General features: G+C 39.4%; 2 protein-coding genes across 10 annotated transcripts in view; one reads left to right on the top strand and one right to left on the bottom strand.

Moving 5' to 3' along the window:
• myocd (myocardin) overlaps positions 1 to 5,581 on the top strand; it is a 149,487-nt gene extending 143,906 nt beyond the window's left edge. For 6 of the 7 annotated variants that reach the window (XM_050060729.1, XM_050060730.1, XM_050060734.1 and 3 more), the window contains one exon: positions 52 to 5,581. In XM_050060729.1, coding sequence (XP_049916686.1) covers positions 52 to 668 — 617 coding nt within the window. In that variant the 3' untranslated portion in view covers positions 669 to 5,581. The remainder of the gene's footprint in view (positions 1 to 51) is intronic. The other variant, XM_050060733.1, reaches the window with a different exon arrangement.
• A 139-nt stretch (positions 5,582 to 5,720) lies between these two features.
• On the bottom strand, positions 5,721 to 24,828 carry map2k4b (mitogen-activated protein kinase kinase 4b). Of its 3 annotated transcripts, XM_050060737.1 has the most exons (13): positions 24,458 to 24,828; positions 21,413 to 21,448; positions 19,068 to 19,100; positions 17,839 to 17,941; positions 17,210 to 17,384; positions 16,856 to 16,975; positions 16,249 to 16,368; positions 16,101 to 16,152; positions 15,738 to 15,865; positions 13,003 to 13,080; positions 12,728 to 12,876; positions 10,775 to 10,820; positions 5,721 to 9,201 (listed from the first exon to the last, which is right to left on the bottom strand). In XM_050060737.1, the coding sequence occupies exons 1-13, from the start codon at positions 24,765 to 24,767 to the stop codon at positions 9,088 to 9,090; spliced, it is 1,464 nt and encodes a 487-aa protein (XP_049916694.1). In that variant the 5' UTR covers positions 24,768 to 24,828; the 3' UTR covers positions 5,721 to 9,087. The 3 variants fall into 3 exon arrangements, with proteins under 3 accessions (XP_049916694.1, XP_049916695.1, XP_049916696.1); XM_050060738.1 differs by lacking the exon at positions 19,068 to 19,100 and having other exon boundaries at positions 24,458 to 24,824; XM_050060739.1 differs by lacking the exons at positions 19,068 to 19,100; positions 21,413 to 21,448 and having other exon boundaries at positions 24,458 to 24,825.
• Positions 24,829 to 26,602: the final 1,774 nt, after the last annotated feature.

Raw genomic sequence — 26,602 nt, 5'->3', positions numbered from 1 at the left:
GGGATCCCAGTACCTGCTGTGACCCTCCCTCCTCTCCTCTTTCTCTTCAAGAGATGCCAGCTAACGCCAGAGAAGAGAGGGAGAGGGCCTCTGTAACCAAAGTTGTGCCTCACATTACTGTGTCCCCAGGGTGTCCCGGCCTCCTCATCCCGAGGTTCCACAGACACTACGAACACCTGTCCCCCAGCCAGCTCCCTTACGACCACTCAGCCAATCACATCACTGAGAGCCACCTGGAGAATCTGCTGGGAAGTCCAGTTGGCCGGGGAGGGGAGGTGGCCCTTCTCAAAATGCCTACTGAGGACGGGGGGCAGGAAGACGAAGGGAACAGAGATGGCGAAGGGTATGGCAGCCCCCACAACCACCACCGCCACCCTCACCATCCCCAACAGGACAAACTTCTAACCAACAGAGATCTGATGGACACCCCTCTGTCGCCCATCGGCACCAAGGTGTCCACCGTCCCTGAGGTGCAGGGAATGGTCAGCATGACTTTCAGCGAGACGCCATGGGAGACGATGGAGTGGCTGGACCTGACGCCACCTAGCTCGGCCACAGCCTTCAGTATTGCTCCACCCAGTGGGCCCAGCATCTTCAACACAGAGTTCCTGGATGTCACAGACATTAACTTAAACTCTGCCATGGACCTTCACCTGGAACACTGGTGAAAGCAACGTGCTAGCCATCAGCCGCCAAGTAGCTGTACGGACCGCTGATATCAGCCATGACCATACCAAAGAAACATTGACTTCTAACAGCTTCAGTCCAAGTGCCAGAATGTGCCTCTTGTCATAAATCAGTGGGATGTAACATTAAGTAGACTGTAAGCCTACCTTCAAAAATTGACGGCTAAGTCAAAAGTCGAACTACAGAATTATATTTTGACTTATTCTCTCTACTTCATAGAAATGAGCTTCTCATGCTGTAATCATACCCAGAATCCAAGGACTAGGTGCTTTTTGACATGTTCTTTGCCCTTTTTGGACAACGATGTGCACAACTACCAAATAAGTATAACAGTGGACACATGAAGGATTTTCTAGATAATGGATTACGAGATTACAGTGTTCTACCAACACTTTATGCAATATCAGTGTTACACCACCTAGACTTGAAGACACATTTTGACAATCATTGTATATTTTCTGAGTCTATGTTTGTATTACTGGAAAAAAAGAAAGGAATTACAAGGTGAATTGGGTTGCTTAGTATGGCCATTTTGTAAATATCTTAACTGTACTGACAGAGACAAGTTGACGTCTGCATATATTTTGTCAGTGGTGTGGGAGAAGACACAAACCACAAATCAAGTGTATTATGTAATCAGTTTATCAAACAATGTAAATATGACAAACTTATCTCACTGTGCACCTCTAGCTACATACACATTTGTCACAGTTTGCTTGAGCTTAGAATACGTGTGTAGAAATGGTTGTCATTTCTTTGAAGGATTTTTTTATACAACTTTCTTTTCACTATTTGCCGTAGTTATCCACAGAATGACATTATGGAGAGAAATGAATGTCTTTGAGAAACCTTTGGTCTTATCAATTTTAATCGGCAAAAAACCTGTGCCTAATTCCAACAACTTTTTATTACAATCTTTTTATACCAGTTTCCCCTTTTCAATGTGTTAGTACTGTGCTATTCCCCTGAAAGCTGTTGACAGACATTAAAGGGACAGTTCACCTCAAATTCAAAAATTCATATTTGTCCCCCTGCCTGTATTATCAGTCTAGTTTGTTTTGGTGTGAGTTGGAGAGTGTTAGAGATATCGGCCATAAAGATGACCGCCTTGTCTCCGATATAATGGAACTAGATGGCACTCAGCTTATGGTGTCCAAAGTGCCACAAAAAATACATTTTAAAACTCAACAGCAGTTCCAGAAATCCTTACCCACCCAGATACTCAAAATAATCCACAAACCTTGTTGGGAGCAGTTTCATGTAGGAAATTATTTTTTTTCTTCTTCTACTGAACTCCAACTGAATATTAGAGACAAGGTATATAGCTCTAGGGCTGATATCTCCAACACTCTGCGACTCACACCAAAACAATCTAGATTAGATTAGATTTTTGAGTGAATTTTCCCTTTAATATAGAAAGTGCCAACATAAGTCAACATCAGTTATTCTTGAGCAGCAAAATCAGAGAAAAATATTTATGAAAAATGCAACTTAATTGCTATTTTTTCTTATTAGAAAGTTTATGTACTTAAATGTCACCCTTTCTATTCCCAGGCCACAGTTATTTATTTTGTGTTTTTATATTTATCCTGTATTTATACTGACATTCCTTTCTAATAGATTGGGGCTCTTTGATTTAACGGAAAAACTCCAGTACTGCCATTTTGACCATGGACATTTCTTAGTAAATCAATTCTCTTAAAATGTGATACAAAGTGAAGGAACCACTTGGAAAAGCCATGCTTACTTAAATCACTTTCTTTAAAGAATCCTATGAAGTGGACATGTCCATTCTTAGCACTTGTGAATAGGAAAATGTAATATATTCAGATCTTTACTGTGAATATTGCATGTTAACACAGCATAAACGTGTACCAGAGCCAGCCTTTACACACAGTAATTACACTAATGAGAGAATTTCAGACTCAAATTACCTTCATGGTTTTTAGTTTAGGTCAGTATTTGTGTTTTTAACACATGTAAAAAGTTCAAGGAGGGAGTTAGATGAGAAAATCAATACCACTCTAATATCTATAGGCTACACTAAATATTTGGCTGCAGCCCATAGAGTGCCCCAGGAATGAGTCGTAAAACCCACAAATGAGGTAGCACTGTTGCACTCCTGGTTCCGTCATCTTGAAGTCAGTGGGGTTTTGAATGGGTTTTTGGTTAGATGCCTGAAATAAGGTCTATGATTAACACAAGCCTAAGAGACTTTGACGTTTTGTTCTATGCCATAAAATATGTCAGTAAATACCCCTCTCGTGAACGTTTAAGCTTCTATGTATTTTTAAAAAGGCGGTTGCTAACAAGTGGCTAAATGAGACTACAGATCATCACGCTGAACCATGCCAAACAGAGCTTTACAGACTTGTTATGGTGGTGATGTCAGCTCATGTGACCATGGTGTAGTTTCTTTATAGCCAACGTTAGCTTTTTACTTCTGGTGATTGCATTGAGACTTCAATGATCACAAAAGTGGTGTTCATTTGTGAAAATTATCTTGCTGAACAAAACGTGCAAGTACCATAATCATTTGTCAGTCACAGAGTTTATTTTCAGCAATAATCCAAAATCCAATGGAAAAATCCCATAGACCTTTTTGAAGGGGGAACCAGTGCAATGCTAACTTCTGCGTTGGCCTACAGAAAAATGTCATCCCTGGGGCACTGTATTAGCTTTGCTTACATAAAGACTGGAAACTGGGAAACACCTAGCCTGCTAGCTAAGTTCCTGCTGCCTGTGAAACAGTAGGCCACAAGCCTATGTACCTCCCTGTTCTCGGCAACATTTTCAGCCTCTCTCTTAGTCAAATTTATCTCAGCTAGCACCTGTAATGCTCACTGACTAACACGTATCTTTTAAATGAATCCAGCACATAACCCCTCTGAAAATCAAAACTTGTTTTTACACTTTGGTTTTTGTACGAATTAAACAAATGAAATATAACGTGTTAATTAGTGAGCTTTATTTGCCCTGGTAGGTGGATCTTATTACAGTCAGGCTAGCAGTTTGCCTGTTTGTTGTGCTAAGCTAGCTAAGCTAAGCTAACCGTGTTCATGTTTACCAGACGCAATGTTTTTCTTTTTTTCCTAGGATGGCAAAGGCATGACCCACATTCTTACTAAAGCTGCTTTCAAACCGCCAGGTGGTAACCGCCGGCCTGCAAGAGGGTTCCCCCAAATAGCAAAGTGTTTTGAAAAGTGGCTCCTGCCGCTATGATCCACAGCTGTGGTGACAGGCAGGTGCTTTGGTAAACACTAGCAGTGCAAGCTAGCTTGTAGCTTTATAACATAGCAAGACAATGAAAATCACTGATATTACCAAAGTGTTCTACATATTTGGACAGTTTACCAGTCATCTGAAGTTTGGTTGAATTGTTATCCCAGGCCCAGTTCTTCTTTTGGTTGTTCTTATAAGTTGCTAGCGCGTAAAGTCTGGGTATTCAGACACCAGCATTATTAGCTCCTCCATTTTGTCATCTATCTGTTCTGCAATGCCTGCGTTTTGATCGACCAAAGCCACAAAGCAACCGCCAGAAGTTCAACACTGTGAAAATCTGTACGTGTGCGCATGGACGGCAAACACTTCATATCCCTACCTACGAACTGAACATCGCTTCCCCTCTGTTGACTCCCCATCAGGTGGTGTGAAAGCAGCTTACCCTAACCAATCCCACTCCTCTTGCCTAAAATTAACCAACCCAACAAAGGAAGGCAATGAGTGCTAGCCAGTCATAGAGCGATAAGGCAGGTCGTGCCTTCGCCATCCTAAAAATACAAATTGTGCTTCCTGCACAAATATGACAGTGGTAGGCCTATCGGTCTTCTCATCTAACCATTGGCACAAAAGCAAATACATGAAACCGGTACTTTCCAAAATGTCAACCTATTTGAAGTGCATCGGCCAAAACATGTCTTCCATTTACAGTTACGTCCTCTGTTAACAGGTCTCACTGTGTTTGGTTGAGACCAAATATTGCTTTTTTCCTGTTACTTATGAAGTGTTGCACTTGTTAACTAGTTACATGTAGGCTACGAATACTCATCTTTAATATATGGCAAAGCTGATATTCTTCACTTCCTGTCCTCTGTTGTAAGAATATCTGCTGGCCTTTTTTATCAGGTGGGGTTCATGTTGCAATAACTTTCCCTCATAAGGAAAAAAAAAAAAAAATCACGTCTGACAGAAGCTTCCATGTTGCTTGGCCACTGACTTGCTTTATTATTGTAAAAAAAAAAATCCAAAAACATCACTGTATACAACAAAAAAGAAGAGCAATAAACTTATCACAGCAAAATCATTTCTGCAGTTACTTTTTTATTCATGTCCAATTCACAAGAAGCACACAATACAGGTTTTCAATATTTTCCATGGGAACTTTATTTGTAACCCTCGATAAAGATACAATATAATATTCATCGCCCTTAATATCTTATAATCTAATATGAACATTCTAGTAAATTGCAATTTATACAACATGTACCCTGGAGATTTATATTCACCAGTGGAAATGTATCCCATGAGAGAAGAACACATCTGGAGACTGCAGTAACGGCTCCATCTGTTGAGTCAGATGAGACTGTGGGCTTTCTCAGGGTTTGCACCATTTCAAATCACAGAATAATGGAGAGAGCAGAGCTGACAGAATTCTCCATTTTTACTACAGAGAGAATAATGACTGGACACTGCATCTCCATCAACTTGGTTGTAATGTTTTACCCTCTCAAATAAGCCACAAGTATTCAACAAATCTACTTATAATGCAACCCCAAACTCCTCAACAACGATGGTGGCCATTTGCCAACATGGCTGACATCTGTAGAGATCATAGAATTTTTGATAAAACATTACAGGAACTCCAACAAATTTCACACCTGTGTCAAATTTATAGTCACCAGGAGTACTATTCAGCCTCTGAAAACAGTTGTATAACTTCATTTGTGGAGGAGCTTTGTCAAGTCTGAGAAAATAACCCCCATGATGTCAACAGGATTATTCTTTTTTGGTTTTGGAGCTTCCCCGTACGAAAAGTGAGGATATCTAGGCCTTTGCTGAATCAATTTTGACCATAATTTTTTAGTCTGTCTCTTGCAGTCAAACACAATACTAAAATTGCTGGAGTGGCCGTTTCAGCAAGTTCCTTGCTGAAATGTAATTTCTTCACAATAAGCTAAAAGTTTTACACTAATAGTAATAATTCTGCAGATCTTGAGAAAGTCAGCTGTTGACTTGAGGAAATACTTCACCTCCCAAATGATCATTTGTATATCCATTACTCACCCCGTGTTTCATTGAATTCATAAAAAAAAAAGTATTTCTCACATCTACGGTAAAAAGAGTCCATAAACTGAGAAAAGTCTCGATGAATTGAAGTCAAAGGGGTCTGCATTTAACAACAGCAAAACTATATAAAAACATGGGTTCACGAACTCTCACACAACTCATGCAGTATAATCCAAGTCTCATTTATCCAGTGGTATGCTCAGTACTTCCTAAACAGACGTCCCTTTCCAATGGGGAACTGAGCTAAAAGTGAAACTTATCTATGCTCACTTCAAAGCCAGACTCCATTGACATTTTACCTTGCTGGGGCCTGAACTAACCCCTGAGACTGGGACTGTACTGCACAAGTTGTATGTGAGTTTGGAAATGGATGTTTTGATAGTTTTGCTGTTATTAAATGTGGACCCCTATGACTTCAAGTCATTGAGAATTTCATTTTATGGTTCTTCATCAACCGTGGAGGCATGCAAGATAAAGTTTTCTCCACAAATTCACTGTAACAGGGGAAGTAATCGATACACAAATCATCCTTTGGCAGGTGAAGTGTCCCTTTAAATCATTGTATACCTACTGGGTTATTACTGTATCAGCTCTGTTACATTAAATTAAATAACTAGTATTTGCTAGGTTAAAAGATAAGCCTGGTAGTATTTAATATTATATTAATGGGATTTGTTGACAAATATAAAATGTAAATAATTCCATCCTTATCCATTAAATTCATTACATTACAAGTCTCTACAGTGTCCCAGTTTTAAAGGACCACCATCCATATGGACAGTTTGGTTAAGTAGCTTCCGCTCTGCGGGGGAGTGACCCCACCTGGTAGGTGTGGCTTTCTGAGAGGGAACAGCGGCGGGTGGATCTCAATAGTCTCAAGCTGCAACCTCCCTTTAGCCTGTCCTGGTATATCAGCGCCGGTGGAGGAAAACAGGTAAGGGAACGCTTCTAAGACTACAGAGATCAACCCAAGTGTAATACATAGTTTGGCGTGGGAAACATTCTATCATCAGTGCGAGCCAGACAGACATGCCAAGTCACGGAGGAACATGCTGAGTCCATGAAGACCTTAAGGGTCAAAGAGCAGTAACCATGTGAGGAGAGACCTTCCTCCTCTCCTGACAGTTGTGTGGTTGGTACAGAAGTGGACATTATGTCATTTAGCAGCATTTACGGATGTCATTTTTTTTCTCAAGAGGAAACCCTTGCCAGGACTTTTAAAAACTGTAGTCACTACTGTTTGCCTTTATATGGCAGCATGGTGCATCTGTGATCAGTGTGGATGAGCAGTTTAACTGTACAGTGCTATGGCAGGCTGCTGAGGAGCATTAGGACTCATTCTCAAACTGAAACATACAGACACACTTCGATTCTGCACCCAGGTCTCCTCACCGCTTGATTTGAGCCTTAACTGTCAAGCAGAACCTGCCAGGAACAGCAGATTAGATGTACTATATACATACACATTTACATCAGTGGACATAATGTCCTAAAGTAACTTTACATCAGGCAATGAAGCGTTGCATTAGCTGCAGTTTGTGCATCTTATGAATTATAATTGTGTTTGAATGACAGAGCTAAACATCTGTTTGTCTGAGGAGGAATCGACCATCTCTAGGAAAAAGCAAAAACCTACAACACTTCCTGCAGTTCTGGTAAGTCAAGTACAGATGCTTTGTCACGGCCCTCGGCGTCTCATAGCGACGCACAGGGCACCCTTTAGAGTCTTTATGTGACGCACAGCTGAAAAAAATTGTAGCACATGATTAATGTTGTACAACCGTCATGGTTAAGTTTAGGCAACACTACTTTGTATAGGTCTAGAAAAAAGATCATGTTATGTTTGTAATGTAGCATAATGTGGCGGTAATATGTTACGTGGGTGACGTCAATTGCTACCACTGTAGGTGGTTGTTGTGGTTTCGCACAGGACATAGGTACAAGATATGCTATGAAAAAACAACACTGACTTTTGGTTTCATGCAAAACACAAAATGTTTTCTCCTAGATGAAAGTCAGGTTTTGTTCCGACTTTCTTGCTCTTTATACTACGTCAGTTGCTCTGAGCGCCAAGTATTGCTGCTGATGGGTTTACAATGGGAAGCGTCAGTATTTGATGACTTGGGAATGAGAACAAGCTTGTTTTTCGGATACAATGAAATTGTTTTGTTTTTTTTCAGTCAAATCACTGTGTAGTGGACGAAATACTGTTTGATCCAGATGGTCACAAGAGGCATAAAGCAATTTTGCAAATAACTTTAAAGTGTGATACTTCTGTTGCATGATCTTCTAAGCTGAGGATTTTTCTTTTAAGAAACCACGTTTAGCTCTGTGACTCAGACGTAATGACAACACATGAAAGGTACAAACTCCGGCTAACGTTAGATGTGAGAAATGTATATGTCCCAAACGTGTCAAGACAAACTCTCACAGATTGCATATTGAAAAAAAGACAGAAGTAAAGCCACGCTACCGAATCCATGAGCTCTCCAGAGAGAAACGCTTTTGCATACTCATTCATTTACCACGAGTGAAGGTGCCCACAACAAACTGTGTGAAAAGAGAGTGTGTGTGTGTTTAGACAGTAGGTCTATCAGCATACATCTGTACATGTCGACAATTCAGAGGTGAACACACATATGCATACATACAGTCCACAATGTACATTTCAATAGTTGGCTATTTTTGTTCATACGTCATGAGTGTCACTGTTCAACATTTTATTTGGTAGATTCTGTATTTGTGTACAACGACTTCAAGTATATACTCTATTCCTTTTTCCCCACATAAAAAGATGCATTGCATTTTACGAAGACGATGTCTTCAAGTTTCTCTGGCTGAAGATGGCTGATGATATTTTAGATTTCACTGACTATAATGAGGTGATGGGAGCTGGAAGAGTTAACAATATTCTGCTCATTACACTGTTTGGACTTAGTTCCTTTGTTCTTTGGAACGTGTGAATTAACAGGTGATCCTATGTAACTCTGAGGGCTAAGATGTCAAAGCGCTGCATCACAAAGCTTAGTGTTCCTCCCACTGCATGTTGGGTGAACCCCGCCCCACACCCCACCCCACCCCACCCCTCTCACCCCAACCCCCAGCCAAACTCCATCAGTCCACGTACATGGGAGAGATGGGAGAGGCGGGGATCTGATCCAGGATGCGACATACGTAACTGGCGACGTCCACGAAGCGCTCTTCATACATCAAAATGAAAGGATGTTTCTGCAGAAAAGAAACAGTGAGGGTCAGGCTCAGTTTGAAGATCACTGGTGGCAAAATTCATTTGTGTAGCCATAGTTGTTCCTCAGACAGCCAGCAATAATGTGTTAACTGAGTTCCAGGAGAAGTTTAGTTTACATGTATTTAATAGAAATTACCCTATCAGGACTTTTTTTTTTGCCGTCGATACAGATTGCCGATTGTCTTTGAGCCTTACTGGTCAACACTGATTATTGTGTTGTTTTTGTCTACTTGTGCAATGCAGTGTGACGGATCTGTTTAATAATCTCCATGTCTGTTCACTTCCTGTCAACTATACAGTGACATTACCTCCTCCTCCGACCTTAGTGATCACAGTGCTTTTTTATCCATGTTAGTTAATTTTGCGACTGACATATTGTTGATAGTATTTACTGTTTGTTTATGTAGCGTTTTTGACCATTTTCATAGTCACCTCAGTGTCTTTAAATAGCGAGATTAGCTGATAAACCAGTCTAGCTAGTTACTAAAATGTAAAAAAGCACTGTTAAGTCTATGAGAAGGGCAGTCAGCTCTACGGAGCTTTACTCCTCGCTTATGCAAGACAGTGTATGTCAGACACTTTAATTTTGGCAACTATTCCAAGCACAGAATGTAGAGAGCCACAGCAACCTAATGTTGGCTAAGCTCCGAAAATCAGGCTAACCTTGGTGCTATGAGTGACTGGCAAATGTCACAATTATCGAAAACACTGAGGTGAAAAACATAATATACAAAAACAAATGGTAAATACCATTAAAAATATGTACATACAAAGCTAGCTGTGAAAAGGGAAGTAGCATTACCCCACAAAGTCTAATATTCACTCTCCTTTGAGCTTCATTTTGGTAACTACCAGCTCAGAAAATATATAGCTTGCTAGATGTTTCACTATGTTCACAAGCTTATCACTAAATGTATGAATTCAGTGGCTAGACCAGTGTACAGTGGATATTTCATGGCTTTTCCACAGCTTCCTAATAGTGCAGGAAAACCAAAACAATGAGCTAAAAGAGGCTAAAAGGCTCAGAAGAGCTCAGGGAACTGCAGAGTTGGGTTAATGTTCTCGGTGGGGTTGTCACTTTGGCAAACCTTTTTACATAACACAGTAATTTGTTCTGTTGTTTACATGAAAATTATTTAGTTAGTACAGGTTAAAGGTTCAAAAAGAACCACTAATTTGGAGTTATTTGGAGTTTAGGAACCACTGCTTTAGCTAAATGTAAGCTTTTGAACACACTAAATAATACCTAATATGTCATGAAAAAAGAACTATAATTTTACTTTCCAGTGCTGACTGTGTGTCAATGAGTCTACTGTAGCTCATAACTCTATGCATGGTATATTATGCAGCAGACTGTGTTCTACCACCACACCACCCCCTGTGAGGTATACACTTCATTTGTCGTGTTACTTCAAAATCAATTCACTGGTCTTTTCAGAACCACAGACAGCACCATGAGGAGACACTTCTGATCTGAACACAGAAATAGTCTTTTATTCTTTTTATTTCTATGAGTCTGAAGTATTGATTTGTGACGACAGTCAAAGAACTTACCAGAAGCTCCTTGTACTTTGGCCTTTTTGATTCATCCTTTGTAAGGCTGGACAGAAACAGAGCAAAAAATTTCAACAACAACCAGGTACTGAACCCTTAGCACACACTTCTGTGGGGTCTCAAAAATGAAGCAACATACTAAAATCATAATGAGGTTCAGCATGTTTTATTTACTGTAATTGTAAATGTGCGTTGAAACTGTGAAATGATAAAGGTGAGCAGCACAGACTGAATACTACTTGCTTAAAGCTCATTTAAAGGGAAATTTCGGTTTATTTCAACCTGTCTCCTATCGTCCTAAATTTGTTTCAAGTGACTAGTGACATAAAAATAATAGTTAGCATGTTAGCCGTTAGCCTAGATACAACCGGGGTGCACAGTAGCATCAGACCTGTTAAAACGTAATTGAACGGGCATACTTCAAGTGCAAAGTTAGTCCACTAAACAAGCTTTTTCTCCACAAAGACCGCCTCATATCGTTAGGATAAATGTCAGAGAACATATCGAAAACGACATGTAAACGTGTTGTCTTACCTTACCAGTGTGGTGCCATGTTTGTTTACCATCTAGCTCTGCTTTCCAAAGCGCGGCTGAAATATCGCGAGAACAAGCAGCAATCTCATAGTATGCCTGAACAAGCAGCAACAGCTGGAAGGCAGAACCGGACAGTAGCCTGAAAAGTTCATTCATTTATTTTATGAAAGATTTATAGAATAATGGCTGACTTTTTGCCAGACTTCGACTTTGTGGAGGAGGAATTTGATTTTGCAGAGTTTGATGGCCGCCCTTATTTATTTGAGCCAGAATACACTGACGAAGAGCTTCGTGAAATTGAAGAACGGAGGAGGAGAGAGAGAGAGGCGCAACAGGTAGAGGACGAGAGAGGAGGAATGGCTGCTGCAAGGCTGCGTAGCTCTGGAGATTGGTGGTGTACCTGTGAATGCTGTGCCCCAGTGCCCACAGAAGAGGAATGCCTCTGTTGCAAGGAATGGGACCGGTTGCAGCCTTATTTTCAAGGTCTGGATGTGACCGAGGACGAGACACCTCCACCTGGAGTAGTATCCAGCTGGGCTTTATCTAGAGCTCGCGAGATATATTTCGGCCGCGCTTTGGAAAGCAGAGCTAAATGGTAAACAAACATGGCAGCACACCGGTAAGGTAAGACAACACGTTTACATGTCGTTTTCTATATGTTCTCTGACATTTATCCTAACGATATGAGGCGGTCTTTGTGGAAAAAAAGCTTGTTTAGTGGACTAACTTTGCACTTGAAGGTTGCCCGTTCACTTACGTTTTAACAGGTCTGACGCTACTATGCGCCCCGGCTGTATCTAGGCTAACGGCTAACATGCTAACTATTATTTTTATGTCACTAGTCACTTGAAACAAATTTAGGACGATAGGAGACGGGTTGAAATAAACCGAAATTTCCCTTTAAGTATTCAAATTTCAAGTAACACAGCTTATTTATATTATACACAAGATTTTTCACTTGTTAAAAGAAATAAGTAATAAGTCCTTAAACAGCAATGAATAAATCAATGAACAAAAATGTGCTGTAACTACTCATCTTTGTGGTTGGAAGGTCATTCCAGAAAAGGCTGTCACATTTATCACATTTAACCTTTTAACATTTTGAAAAAGGAACTAAAGGTCAGGTTTTCTTTAGCTTTAAAGTTTTTTTCAAAGTCTTCATCAGCGAACAGTTTGTTCAGTTGTGATGGCTCTGTTCTATACTCAGGTCACATGAAGACAACTTGGTATGATTCGATGTGGCTGAAGGCTCTTAAAAAGCTAAATGTGAATCTTGAGATAAGTTTTTGTTTTTGGCCCTGAGAGAACTGTGACGCTCAGTTGTTTTCAAATGTTTTCAGTTATGAATGAAGTGGTGTATTTCACACACTGATCAGAGGCCTGTAACACTGAGTGAGTGATGAGTGTAGTGGTGCTTACCATAGGTTAACAAAGTTGATGAACTTGGGGGAGAACTGCCTCTCCTCTGAGTTGCTGAGCTGGGGAGGCTCCCCTTTCACAACTTGAGTCAGCTGATCAAAAACACTATTCCACTTGGGATAAGGGAACCTTCCTGTGGCCAGCTCATACTGAAAGCAAACACAGACTTTGATGGACTGGATTTTTCTTACTACAACAGCTCTGTCCATTCCGCCTCGCTCAGACATAACAAAGGTAAGATTTCACGTTAAAGCTGACCACATTATTTGTCTTACCAGGGTGATTCCCAAGCTCCACACATCAGAGCGGACATCGTAGCCTTGTCTGGAAGCACTGGGGTCTATCCTTTCAGGCTGAAACACACACACAAAAATGGGCTCTGTTAGACTGAGATACTTAACTGAACCCACAGGACAGTTTCCATCCAGGGGAGGTCAAAGGTCAGGGTCATAAACTGAGCAGCGCCTTAAATGTGGTAAAGTTTAAGCCAATACCACTGCAGTGTTGTCACTGCCCTTAGTATGTTTATTATACTTGTTTGAGTTTGAATAGCCAAAAACTGTATGGTTCATCATCATTGAGCATTTAGTTTTGAAATTTTAAAACCATGGTGAATCGGAAAATGAAAATTACACGAACAACATGAAGTTGATTGTCGTAATTCATCTATTCTCTAACACAATCAAAGTTCCCACCATGGCCCTGATGTCAAGTTATGGAAGCCCATTTCTGCCAGTGTGATGAAAAAAAATATCCTGTAATTCATTATGATCAGAAACTAGTTTCTCAACTTGGCATCTCAAAATAATCAGAAACTTTATCAAAATTATTAGAAACTTAATCAGAATGACTTGTCTCAAAATGAGTTAAAAATATGACAAACTTTCTTAAAATTAGTTAATATTTCAAACTAATGAGACATTTATAACAAAAAAGAGTTGGTTCCTCAAAATAATGACAAACTTTCTGGAAATTATTAAAAACTTTCTTGAAATGACGAGCTAGTAGTTACTATCTCAAAATAATGCCAAACCTTCTCAAAATAAGTTTCTATCTCAAAATAATGACAAACTTTTTTAAAGTTATTAGAAACTTTCTCAAAATGACTTTTCTCAAAATTAGTTAATATTTCAAAAATAATTAAAACCTTTCTAAAAAATAATGAGAAACTTTCTTAAAAAAAAAGTTACTGAAGACTTTCTCAAAATGACTTAGTAGCTCAAAATAATGAGTTACTATCTCAAAATAATGCCACCTTCTCAAAATGACTTATCTCAAAATAAGTTTCTATCTTAAAGTAATGACAAACTTTTTTCAAAGTTATTAGAAACTTCCTCAAATGACTTTTCTCAAAATTAGCTAATATTTCAAAATAATGAGAAATTTTCTCAAAAAAAGAAGAAAAATAAGTAATGGTTTCTCAACATAATGACAAACTTTCTTAAAATTATTAAAAACTTTGTAGAAATGACTTTTCTATAATTGAGTTAGTATTTCAAAATAATTAAACCTCTCTCAAAATGACTGGCCAATAATGAGAAACTTTATTAAAAAAAAAAGTTAGTTTCACAAAATATTAGATACTTTCTCAAAATTACTAAAAACTTTCTCAAAATGAGTTAGTAGCTCAAAATAATGAGTTACTATCTTAAAATAATGCAAAACTTTCTCAAAATGACTCATCATTCTCAGATAAGTTTCTATTTCTAAATAATCGCAAACATTTTTTTAAAAGTTATTAGAAAATTTCTCAAAATGAGTTAGTAGCTCAAAATGATGCCAAACTTTTTTGAAGTTATTTGAAACTTTCTCAAAATGAATTAGTATCAGACAATAATGATTTTGTTTCTAAAAATAATGAGAAACTTTATAAAAAAAATAGTTTCTTAAAATTATGGCCCTGTCATAAGGGGCCAAGTGCGTATGGTGTCAGTTCAAACGGTAACTGACATGTCCGCGAGCCGTTAACTCCGACTGACAACAACTGTTAGAGGAACATAACGTTAAACAACACGCTGTGTGGACTTAATAATACATGACAGGGCGTTAATAATGAAATAATATACAGTTTACAGTTTTGGAGGTTTGTATGACAGTCCACATCACTTTACAGTTTTGATTGTGTCTTTAATTATTATTATTTTATTACCGTATGTCTTCATAGTTTATTTTATTTTATTTTATATCACAATTTACCACTATTTATCCAAGCAAAAAACGTTTTAATAGGAATAACGGTAATCTAGGCTATGTTAAGGGTAGAGTAAAAAAAGACGTTACAGCTAATATACACATTATTAACAGGTAAATTCAAGAGTAAAATTTAATTTAATTCACCTGTTGATTGGGCATCAGCATCAGTACTTGGATCTGATGTAGATGCCGCCTTCTCCTGCGGCTCCTAATCCTCCTCATCATTCGCTGATTGTATCTATTTATCATTTGCAGCAGCAGTGCTGTGAACAACGTTATTTCCTCTAACGCCATGTTTCGTCTCCTAGGAGACGGACCAGCTGGGCCCAAACGGAAGTGACGTGTACACAACTGTCCCAATTCTCCTTTTTAAACAGCATCAGTCCCTTGCGCACTTACGCCCCTAACTGCACATTCGGCAAGTGCACTTCAGGGAAGACCTCAGGGCACAAATGCGGGTATTTGGACAGGGCCTATGAGAAACTTTCTCAAAATGACTTCCTTATCTCAAAATAATGAGTTACTATAGTTACTAAGTTTGTTATTCTAATGACTTACAGCATCTTTTTTTTCATCACACTGGTGAAACTGGGCTTCCATACAATCTGATCACTTTCCATCACCATGATATGAAATATCAACTTTGTTTACTTTTTTATTTTCAAATTCTGTTTTAGTGAAACACTGTTTAGAGATTCTATATAGAGATTCAGTCGCAGTTTTTGTTTCATTAAGTCTGTTTTTGTCACAGACACATATGTGGTGTTATCTGATATGTGAATGTCTGCCTGTATCTCTGATTATGATTGACGCTTACCGCCATGTAAGGCCTGCAGCCTGCATCTCTGGTCTTGGCTATGGAGTCCACCAGCTGACCGCTGATGCCAAAATCACACAGCTTGATATTACCCTTTCGGTCCATTAGAATGTTGGAAGGTTTGATGTCTAAAATGACAAGAACAGAAAGTTTCATACAGAATAACAGCAGAATTCATCCAACGTTTTAAATGGTAGAACCGATGTAAATGATTTGATACTGTGAACAACTAATATTGTGTGCTGACATTAAATACCAGCTATCTTTCAATTAGATGAGATGGCTTTTACTTAATATTCCATAAATATTAGATCTGAATTTTAATGACTTTCATTTTAGAAATATTTTAACAATAAGACTTACCTCTGTGAATTATTTTCAAGTTTTCTTTTAAGTGGTTCAGTGCTTTAACGGTCTGTTGAAGACAAAATAAGACACATCACTTCTGTTTCCGTGATATGCATGCGTGTAAAATCAAAATGTATAAGGAAAAAGTGAATCATCTACTCACCGCTAATGTTATTTTGCCTAATATTTCCTCTGGAATGACGTGATCTAATGCACAATATACATATTTGTAGAATTTGTCTAATGAGGTAGCCATAAGTTCCATACAAATCCAACAGTCCCCCTGAAACAGACAGTCAAAGGTTAGTAACTGATATCTGACGCAGCTGCAGGATTCACTGGTTATCACTGAAATATTAGATTCCATACGAGTGCTGCTACATAGTAAACACTAGGGGTGTAATGGTACACAAAATGTCTAATTCGGTATATGACTTGGTTTTGTTATTTTTGTTATTTAGACACAAATTCTTCTCTACTATACTCGACTAACTCGGCTAACCAGGCTCAGCCAGCTGGCATCCTACATCTCATAGACAGCAACTGTGCGCTGCCAAAGCTTTGTGGGTAATTTGTGCTGTAGAATTTCTGTTCCACATTTTAAAGTACTAGACAGTACAAGACTATTCTGACTGTCTGGGTCACAGGACGTACCAAATGTACGTTGCATAAAGAACCAAAGGTGCTGTAATGAATACACATACCGTTACACCCCTAGTAAACAATCAGTGTGGTCACAGACAAGACAGGATGATGTGGTGCTTTCAGACCTCTCTGAAGAGAGCGCCGTAGAACTGAACAATGTAGGGACAGTCACTACTCCTCATCACCACGTCAAGATCCATCAGCAGCTGCTTCTGCTCCTTCTCATCCACAGTGGAGCGAATCCTCTGAGAGACACAAACACACTGACACTTCAGACTTATTCTTCCTTTCCTGATCATCTACTTGTGACAATCAAAATCAGACAGAGCCGTAAGTCATGTGAGAATCTTGAATAAGTGAAATAACTTCTTCAGGGCGAAATAGAAATCGGCCTTGAGGGCAATGGTAACCTCCTGTATTTTGATTCACTGTTGTTCTGGATGAGGTAAACTCAGGTAAAGTGAAGAGTCTATAAGCACCTTGACAGCCATGATCTGGCCCGTGGGTTTGTGGACCATCTTGTTGACGGAGCCATACGCCCCGCGACCGATCTCCCCGAGGTCTCTTAGATCCTCTGCAGTGAAGTCACAATGCTGCTCTGGAGAGATCTTCAGCTTCCCTGACGACTCGATACTGTGTGTCCGCAGGCGCTCTCTGGAGGAGCACAGAGGACAGGATGAGTCAGGATTGGATGAGGTAACAGATAAGACAGAGTAGGAGGAAGACTCCACAGGAAGGGGAAGGAGGAGGTAGAGAAAGAGCCATGACAGGAACACGCATTATAGATTAATGTAGATAGGATAAATATTTAAAACCATGTGGCTTTGTAATCTGAGATTTCCTATATGACTGGACTCTTTGAGGGGCTGATTTGAAAGTATGAAGGCAGGCTGGAAAGTCTGCTGTAGATCACTTCCTGCCTCCATCCCCCAAAATGACAAAGGTGAGGATGGAAAGAAAGACAAATATATCAACCCACCATCAGGTCAATTTGAGAAAACTTGTTTGTTCCTTGGACTGGCTGAAATACAGGATCCACTGGCCAAGATGTATTATCTAAAGCGGACAGAGTTCCCATTAGATCCCGTCATCAGCCGCCTCTACTTACATGTGAGGGTTCTGGAAAGATGGAGCCGTTGGATGGAGCGGAAGCCGAGAGGCTGGTTTCACTGGAGGGCTGGCGAAATTCAGCTTCAGAGCTTTGCGTTTACCTGGCAGGACAAAGAGACAGAAACAGATACAGATTCCCAAAACATGCACACCACACTGTGGGCTCAGCCAGCTGGTACACACAGTGTGATCTTACCTCAGCAGCCTCTGTCTCTACACACTTGAGATAAGCATTTACATGAGTGCAATTAGAGATCCATGCCACAAAACTTTAATATGACCAGGTTCCAGGTATCTGTGCTTTGTACAGCTAGATCTGGCTAACAGGTCAGTTGAGATTGGTGTGGAGAAAACTTTTGTGGCATAATTTTAAGATCCCGTTTATGACCTCTGGGTTATCTCAAGCTCTTCTTAAGATCAGAGGAAGCACAAAATGCATTTTGAACACAAGCAAAGTGCCCAGATGTTCAGGGGTTCCCAATACTCAGACATTGCACCTGTTCTTTGAGCTCTAGAGGATTTTATTTCATCCAAATTGTGTATTTATTCAAGTTATTGGAATGTCAAAAAGAGCCCCACTGCAGGATGCTGACATTGGAAATCCCTGTCCAAGACATTTCCATTTCCACTTTCTTAAAAATGTGCAATTCAAACCTGAACCGTTCCCTCGAGATATCAAAGTGACCCAACACTTAGATAGCACTTGATTCCAATTTAAAACACAGCAAATGTGTCCGTCACCTGTAAGTGCATATTAGGATGCATCTCTAGAATATAAGTGGCGATTAGACTAGCTTCTATGCAAAGTGCTGAGTTTAAGTGTTGGGTCGTCTTTGCCATGCCCTGTGTAACCAGCTCCTGAGTGCAAACAGATCCCTTAACCTTTAAGCCCCGGTGCAAATAAATCTCTCTTGGCCATAACTGCATTGGTGACAGTTAACAGCAGTGAACAGTGGACAGACTCCCCAACTACCAGAGCACCACACAGGCGGTGTCAATAGTATACAGTGGCTTCCTTTCACCTATTTTATCCAATTAAATATGAGCATGATAAATACATCAAGAACCTGGAGCTCAATAATGACGCTGACTGATGACTACGCAGCCAATGACTGAACAGAAACAGCTCAATGAGAGTCAGTGAGGAAAGGAAACCACTTTAGACTACTGAGGTGTACCCACAAAGAGCAGAGGTCGGTGTGCTTTGTGTGCGAGTCTATAGCTTACTTTGGGGCACTCCAGACAGGCTTATCTGAAACCCTGAAGTAAAGAAAAAACATTTTACTACATTTTCTTAGGGCTTGTTTGAGTGTTAGGGGGTCACTTTCAGTAGTGCCATTCCAGCAAGAGCCAATGCTGAAAGTGGAATACAGGGCAGGTTGCTTTGAATGGTAAAAGAAGCACCATATTTTGGAAGGTCAAGTTCAGTGCATTGCTATGCAGCTGTACCATCTGTAACTTGATATGGTTCTGTTGTATTCCCAGTGGAATTAGGGATAGTCCAGTTTTACCAAGTTTAGTCAACACTTGCCCATTAGCAGAATGTATTAAAATATTTCATTGTTTTGTTTCATCTTTTTGTTACCCTCTGCAGTTATCACTTATTCATTAATCATCACTTATTTATTACTATTAACATTAAACAATAAAAATGAGACAGAAAAGTGGCGGATGGTTTGCCAATCTCATTTTAGTGGCATATGCTAATTATAAGTGCTACATCACTGTTGACTGTTGGTGTGCTGCTGCTGTTCTTTTGACATAACACATCACGAGGCAAAACTTTTGCACACCTGAGTTTGACAGGTGCAAAGGAGAGGACCATGGGCCGATTATCATAGAACAAAGACCTCCCACACACTGCTACACTTTCAACAATCTCTGTAAGTAAACTATTCTTGCAAGTGTGGGAGACAGTGTGTGGACGCTCTTTATTCTATTCCATAAGATATGAAATAATGATATGTCACTTGTTACAGCATCATGATATGAAGAAAATATACAATATGCGATACAAAAACCCACAAAAAAGATATTACTTGGGGTAGATAAACAGATATTAAAGTGTATTCAGTTTTCTGCTGCATTCACTATTCTGCTAAAATACAACAAATTGCTTATTGAATTAGAACAATGAAAAAAAATATTCCCTGCATTCTTTTACTAAACAAATTGAACACTGAATTGAACACAAAAGGCACCAATGAAAAAAGGAATTATAAGCTAATTTTCTAAATGCAGCTTTCAACTGATACTTTCAACTAACTATAAAATCCCTGAGTGCCATGCTGCTGTCATTTACGATGTGTTTATTGTGCAAGTTGACATTGTGATGATGACAAGAAAATAAAATTGTGCAGTCCTACTACTCATGTTCCACTGATATGTTCCACTTCTGTGGTGACAGTATGCCACATACATGATAAAGCTGTTTCACTGACATACTGCACTTCTTCCCTTTTAAAAAAGACATAACTGGGGATAACGTTACAGGACTGGTGATAGTGTCTTTTATCCTTTAGCATGTAGAGCAAGTATCATCTAACTCTGTGTATGTATTGTTTATTTTGACCAAACCAGAGTTGGCAATTGTTAATATAGTGTAAAGACGAACAGAGATGGTTTAAGTGAGTTTTATTTTGTTTCTGTCAAGTTTGAATGAAGTGTGTTTTACGATACGTTAACGAGTTAAAATTACGCTAGTCTTACAACAGTGAAAGAGACCAACCTGGAATCATCAAGTGTATGGTTGTATTTTTCTGTTTAATACAGAAAATAGGTGTAAGAATATTTACTTTCTTGACATTTTTTTGTTTATTTTGTGTATTAATTAGACTAAAAAAGCTACGAGAGCTTGTGGAATGTGGTGAACTAGCCACTTACACAAATATTATCATATACCATAAAAACCGGGTATGAAAAACAGATTATGTCCAAGCTTAATTGACAGTCTGTTTATATGTAGGAGAAGAGTAACGCACACCGCAGATTGTCTTGTTGAGGTGCTGGCGATGGAGTAGAAAACTTGAAAATGAGGGAACGCTGCACACTCAGCTCCAAGTAAAAAAGCACAACGTTTCGGCACAGGGCCTTTGTCAAGTCTCAACACTTGACAAAGGCCCTGTGCCGAAACATTGTCCTAAATAAAATTCCTTTTTTATTTGGAGCTGAGTGTGCGGCGTTCCCTCTTTTTTCAAGTCTGAATATGTGCCATAAGTCAGTCGAACAGCAGCACTGTTAACACCATAAGTTAAAAGTGGCATACCACTAAGAAGTGTCACTAAAAAAGCCACATTTTGATATCCGTGCTGCTGAGGAGAACACTCCCAGACAGGGCTGTTTGATGCAGTGTCTCACCGTGGGGTCTGTCTACTGTGTCTTTATACGATCATTCTAATATGGGAACAGGCAGATAAGTGGATAAAACAAACAGAAACACAAATGATCAACAGAGGAAGGTGGATGGGGAACATTTCAAGGAATCCCTTTGCCAGCACATGTCCTGATCAAACATAATATAAACACACAATCCCCAACAGCAGGCTAGAATCTTGTAAAATAAGTGTGAATACCTGTTTCATTTTGACATCTCCAGCAGCTGTTGGTTTCTGTAAGGTTTAGATAAAACATTTGATACTAGACATCTGCCACAGAATAAGAAATACAACTCAAGATGTGTTGACCACTGGATACATGACTGTACTGCTGTTTAATAGGTATCTAAAAGTCAACCCATCAATGGACGTGTCGTCCGTTATCCACCATCAACACATCCATTATCGGACACAACCCTGTCTTACTGATCTATGTCTTTTTCCAGTAAGATTTAGCCATCACAAAAAGGTACAGCCTACTGTATGCAAACTGGTTACCAATATGCTGGGTGTGCCTGCATACAAGTGTTTATAAGTAACATAATAACTTGATTATGATCCCAAATCAGTTAACGTTACTAGGGGTGGGAGGATCGATACCAAAATATTAATACTTTTGATACCACATTTTCAATTCTAGCGTCAATAGGATCGATACCAAGCAATGATTAGTTTGTCCCTTCTACATCCTACCTATTTGTACGATGTACTGTTTGCTTCTCCAATGCTTTTGTGTTGTCTGCGCTCAAACAACATATGCTTCACATACCATGGCCTCCAACCTGACTTGTTTAATCTGACACGTAATAACAGTGATGGCTTAATGAAAAAGAAAAGACCATGAGAAAGAGAACTTGGAGCTGCAACTGAAGAGAAGGGAGGAGGAGGGAAATGCCTCAGCATCCAGACCCCCAACACAGACACAGAGTTCACTTGTCACAGTCTTTTCAAAGAGGCTGAGGCAATAATTATCCAGGTGTATGGTAGTGAAATTAATATTTTAGTCATATAAGATCTGCAGCATTGGTTAGTGTTACGATCATCATAGCTGTTACTTTAGCAGACTGATTGTTCAACTCAAAATCATGACACACTGCTTTACCCTACACTAAAGTAGCCACTGTTATTAATAAAAAGTATTGTACTGGTATTGATATCAGCGATTCAGGCCCTGTATAAGTATCGAATCAAAACTAAATTTAGTGGTATCGCCCACCCCTGAACGTTACCACGGATCCATCCACCTCAGCTGGCACTGGATGCTGCTTTGCCATTTTCTATAAGGACTTTCTGACTTGTACCAGTGGGCACTGATGTAGCTCACATCTTATAGAGACATTCGTGACTGAATGGTCAAATAGGCAAAAACAATTCTCGGCCAACCAAAGGATTGGCTTCTTGTCCGATAATGAATTTAGAGAGCAGACTCTAGCAGTTAGCTTAAATTGTACAGACCTGCATCACATTATCAAACGACAGACATATTGTTTGAGTTACTAACGTTACATTAGCTGTGTTACAGACTGAGGTGTTTATCACATTGACGTTATCTAACGTTCACGACACACTAAACGAGAAGGACCTCGTGATGTTGTCAGGGGACTAAAGCAATATCGTTTTAAGACGATAAATAGTGCTATTATATTTAACTTTAACTGTATATTCACAGACAGCGGTGCATTCAAACAGTGGCCTGGCTCAGTGGAGAGAAACACTTGAGTGTAGGCCTTGGTGCTACTTTAGCAGCCTGGTGCTAATAATATCGGTGATTAGACGTTCATAAAATGCATCTTTACGATGCCACACGTTGATTTAACTTTTGTGTCTAATGGAAATAGTGTCAGACTGAAGGAATGAAGACACTGTGCCTCCACAAGTCAGTCGGATCAGCAGCTAAACAGGGGTTACTGCATCACTGCTAACTGGGAGCCGTGTAGTTTCAGGCAGCTACTTCAAGCTAGCCAAAGAAAGCTAGAGCATTAGCGGAAACTACGCAATTCGCACTTCAAAATAAAAGCGTACAGTTTGACACGCTAACGACACAGAGATCACACTTGAATTCATGATGTATTTAGTTTAACAATTTGTATGATACGAAGGGACTGTTCGTTATATATGAGAGGGGAGTGGGTGGTGCAAAACTTCAATTCATTTTTCAAGTACTGGGGAGGGAGTTTTTCAATCTGGCTTAAGGGAGGGACATTTAACTTTCAATAGTTGCATTTTGTATTTCTTTTAGACAGCCTCAGAACCCCCAAACCCGCAAGTGGGTTTAAAAGGCATTTTTTCTTTGAAGACTTAGAAATCACATCATTTATCATAACCAGAAACTGTGAAATATGGTCATTTCTAATGAGGGAGAGTCATGCATTTTCCCCCAGTCACTCAGGGAGGCATAAGAAAAATAAAATATAAAATATAATAAAAATACTTATATCTCAGAGGAAGGTTATGATTTAAAAGAAAAACCCAAGAGATCACACCACAACCAGAACCCCCCCCCCCCCCCCCCCCCCCCCCCCCTCCCCGCNCCCCAGCCCCTACTCTGATACATAGTGAACAGTCCCTAAGCAATAGTTGTAGTTTCTGAGTTGTCAAATTTTTAGGTTTACTAAGTGTGCCATGTCAACACCGAACCCTAGTGCTAATTTTACTATTACATATTACTATCCAGTGTTGGTCAACAACATGTCACGGATTATATAGGATTGGTGGTCAGGGTTAGAAATGAACCTCTAAGTGCACCTGCCACTGTGGCTGGTTGATTCCAAAATCTACCAGCCACTCAGTAGATTGCCAATATTGTCTTTTGGCTGGCGAGTGAAACAAATCTACAGCCACTTGTATATTTTTTCCTTTCTTTGATTTTTCCTTTGCATATTTTGCAAGCATTTGACAGGTGGTTTGGCCCGTTAGTAGTGTTCACCCCATGGCCCGCTGTATTTACTAACAGTACAAAACTTACAACACTTGACAGTGTCAAACCGAACTCTACATTTAACATCTACATAAGTACAACATTCAAAAATTCTCAATTAACAAAATCGCATTTATAAACATTAACAAATGTTCAATGGTATGTCTTATAGAGAACAACGAGGATCTTATTTTGAAAATTCTGACCGGAAGTGTATGATTATTCTGTGGTTTTCTTGCTTCTGGGAAGCTACAAGCTACATTTTCCTACTAATTCCAGAGTCTTCAGTAGAAATAGAAAGATGTGAAATAAAGGTCACTGCCTACCTTGCATGCTGCTGCTCTGTGTCTGCGGGTGAAAATGATGCGACGTGGATCCGACTATGCTGCTGCTGTTGCTGGAGCTTGTGGAGTTGCTGTCAGGACTGGGAGTCGCCATTGTTGTGTTGTATTCCTGTGGGCAACAGCAGCGCTCGGGCTGCAGTGCAGAGTCAAACTTCCTCTCTGCCTCCACCAAACGGGACACTGCGACACTTGAACGCAGCAGCTGCGCCACGGCCACGTCTGTGCCGCAGCTGCCTTCAAGGTGTGTCGGAAATACCGATATCATGACTTTATAACGTAATTGTTGACACATTTCTAGTTTTCATGCAAATAAGCACACTCTGCATATTATACCTCCCTCTTTATCTCATCACACCCCACGTCCTATATTGTATACACCGTATCAACTCAATTTTCCACTTTTATCTTATCTAATTAAACAAACTGGTAAACACAAAAGTAGGTATGCTCCTTTAACCTGCACTGCTACTGTGATGCTGTAGCACTTTGTCCCTCCTGATTCTGACTAACAGTCTTTGTGTTGTTTGAGTCACACAACTGAGTGATTAGCAGTGTTTTATTTTTCACTTACATTTCACAGTTGCATTCTTGTCACTGTTAAATGTGTCATATAGCATTTAGCATTAGCATCATTCTTGACCTTTGAAATGGTAGTTCAGCAAAATAACCCTAATTCCAGGTCCACTTTCCAGTGGTGGGATCAAGTCATTGTTTTGTAAATCTCAAGTCTTTGCCCTGAAGTCCCGAGTCAAAATTAACAAAGCCAGACTCAAGTCCCAAATCCTAAGTCCTTAACAAGTCATAATGCACTCTTATCCAAGTGTAATGCCATTTTAACATCAGAGTAATATTTACAATTTACAAAAAACATCAGTGCTTTTTATAATTTCTTTTTTTTTGTTAAATCAAGTACTTTAAACAAGTGCAACCAAACTTAAATCATAAACAATAGTGTAGATGTTGCATTTTCATAGCATATAGTGCTATTAGCCAGTACCACAGCAGAACCTGTGTTCTGTCCTGTTTTGATTTTTTTGAAATAGTAAACAGAATACTTATCGTATATGACATCCCCTACCTTAACATCCTTTTTAATCTTTTGGTTTGGCGGAGGGTATCAAATATTTTCAAGTCAAAAGGCTCAAGTCCAAGTGAAGTCACGAGTTATTGGTGTTCAAATCCAAGTCAAGTTGCAAGTGTTTTTTTGATTTTGTCAAGTCTAAACTGATCAAATTTGTGCCTAAAGTCCGAGTCGTGCCTTGAGTCCACACCTCTACCACTTACTGGCTAAATTAGGGCTTTCAACCACATCTCATGGTCTTCATTTGTTTGCTCACTTGTCATGAAGATGCCTATTTATAGGAGAATGCCATATACAGCTACCTAATGAAGACTGAGTTGCAGTTGAAAGCTCCACAAACCTTAAGTGAAGATTATTTTGTCGTATTTTTTAATTCCCTTTATACTATTTCCTTCATATTACCGATCTGAGTGTTTCTTATGTCTCTACTGTCGTCTACTGGTTATATTTTCACACAAAGCAACATCTAATTACTGACAAATGACTTGTCACCACTGTCATCAGCAAGCAGAAACTCAAGTGTTAATGCACTGCCGCAGTGTGCAGGGTGATGTCAGACTGGGGTTCCTCGAGTGAAATTCAAGTAAAAAAAACTTAAGTAATAGAAAGTAGGAGTGTGAGAAAACATTGATATACTTGAGTATCATGATATTATGTTTTGTGTTGCTGTATCAATTTTTAATTGATATGCAAACATTTGTAGTAGTGGTTTATTTTGTGTTGTGTTCAAACCCCCAACGCTAGATAGTGTTGTAATCTATCTTCAGCCATTTTACTCCTCCACTACAAAGTAACAACATATCACTAGCATAACCCAGCTGGCTGCTGACATTAAATTTGGTTGGAATGAAAATTAGGTTGACATTTTAAATGCCTAATGACTGGGTTTTGTTCTCCATACCTTACAACTAAACGTCATTATTCTACATCAAGAGGACCTCGGCATGAAACACGGAAGATGTCAGATTTCAATTACTGAACAGTACAACAAAATATCAACGTCATCTGTTTGTTTGTCTGCTCAAATTCTATATCAAATTGATGCT

The sequence above is a fragment of the Epinephelus moara genome, chromosome 13 (genome assembly GCF_006386435.1).
Source record: "Epinephelus moara isolate mb chromosome 13, YSFRI_EMoa_1.0, whole genome shotgun sequence".
Lineage (NCBI taxonomy): Eukaryota > Metazoa > Chordata > Actinopteri > Perciformes > Serranidae > Epinephelus > Epinephelus moara.
Note: the sequence above shows the minus strand (reverse complement) of the source record. Positions and strands in the feature narration are given on the sequence as shown.

Coding starts and splice junctions, on each gene's coding strand:
- map2k4b (XM_050060737.1), bottom strand. CDS start 24,767: ATGTGTCAACAATTACGTTATAAAGTCATGATATCGGTATTTCCGACA. Junction 16,976..17,209: donor GCCAGATCATGGCTGTCAAG/GTGCTTATAGAC, acceptor TGTGTCTCTCAG/AGGATTCGCTCCACTGTGGA. Junction 16,153..16,248: donor TAGGCAAAATAACATTAGCG/GTGAGTAGATGA, acceptor TGTCTTCAACAG/ACCGTTAAAGCACTGAACCA.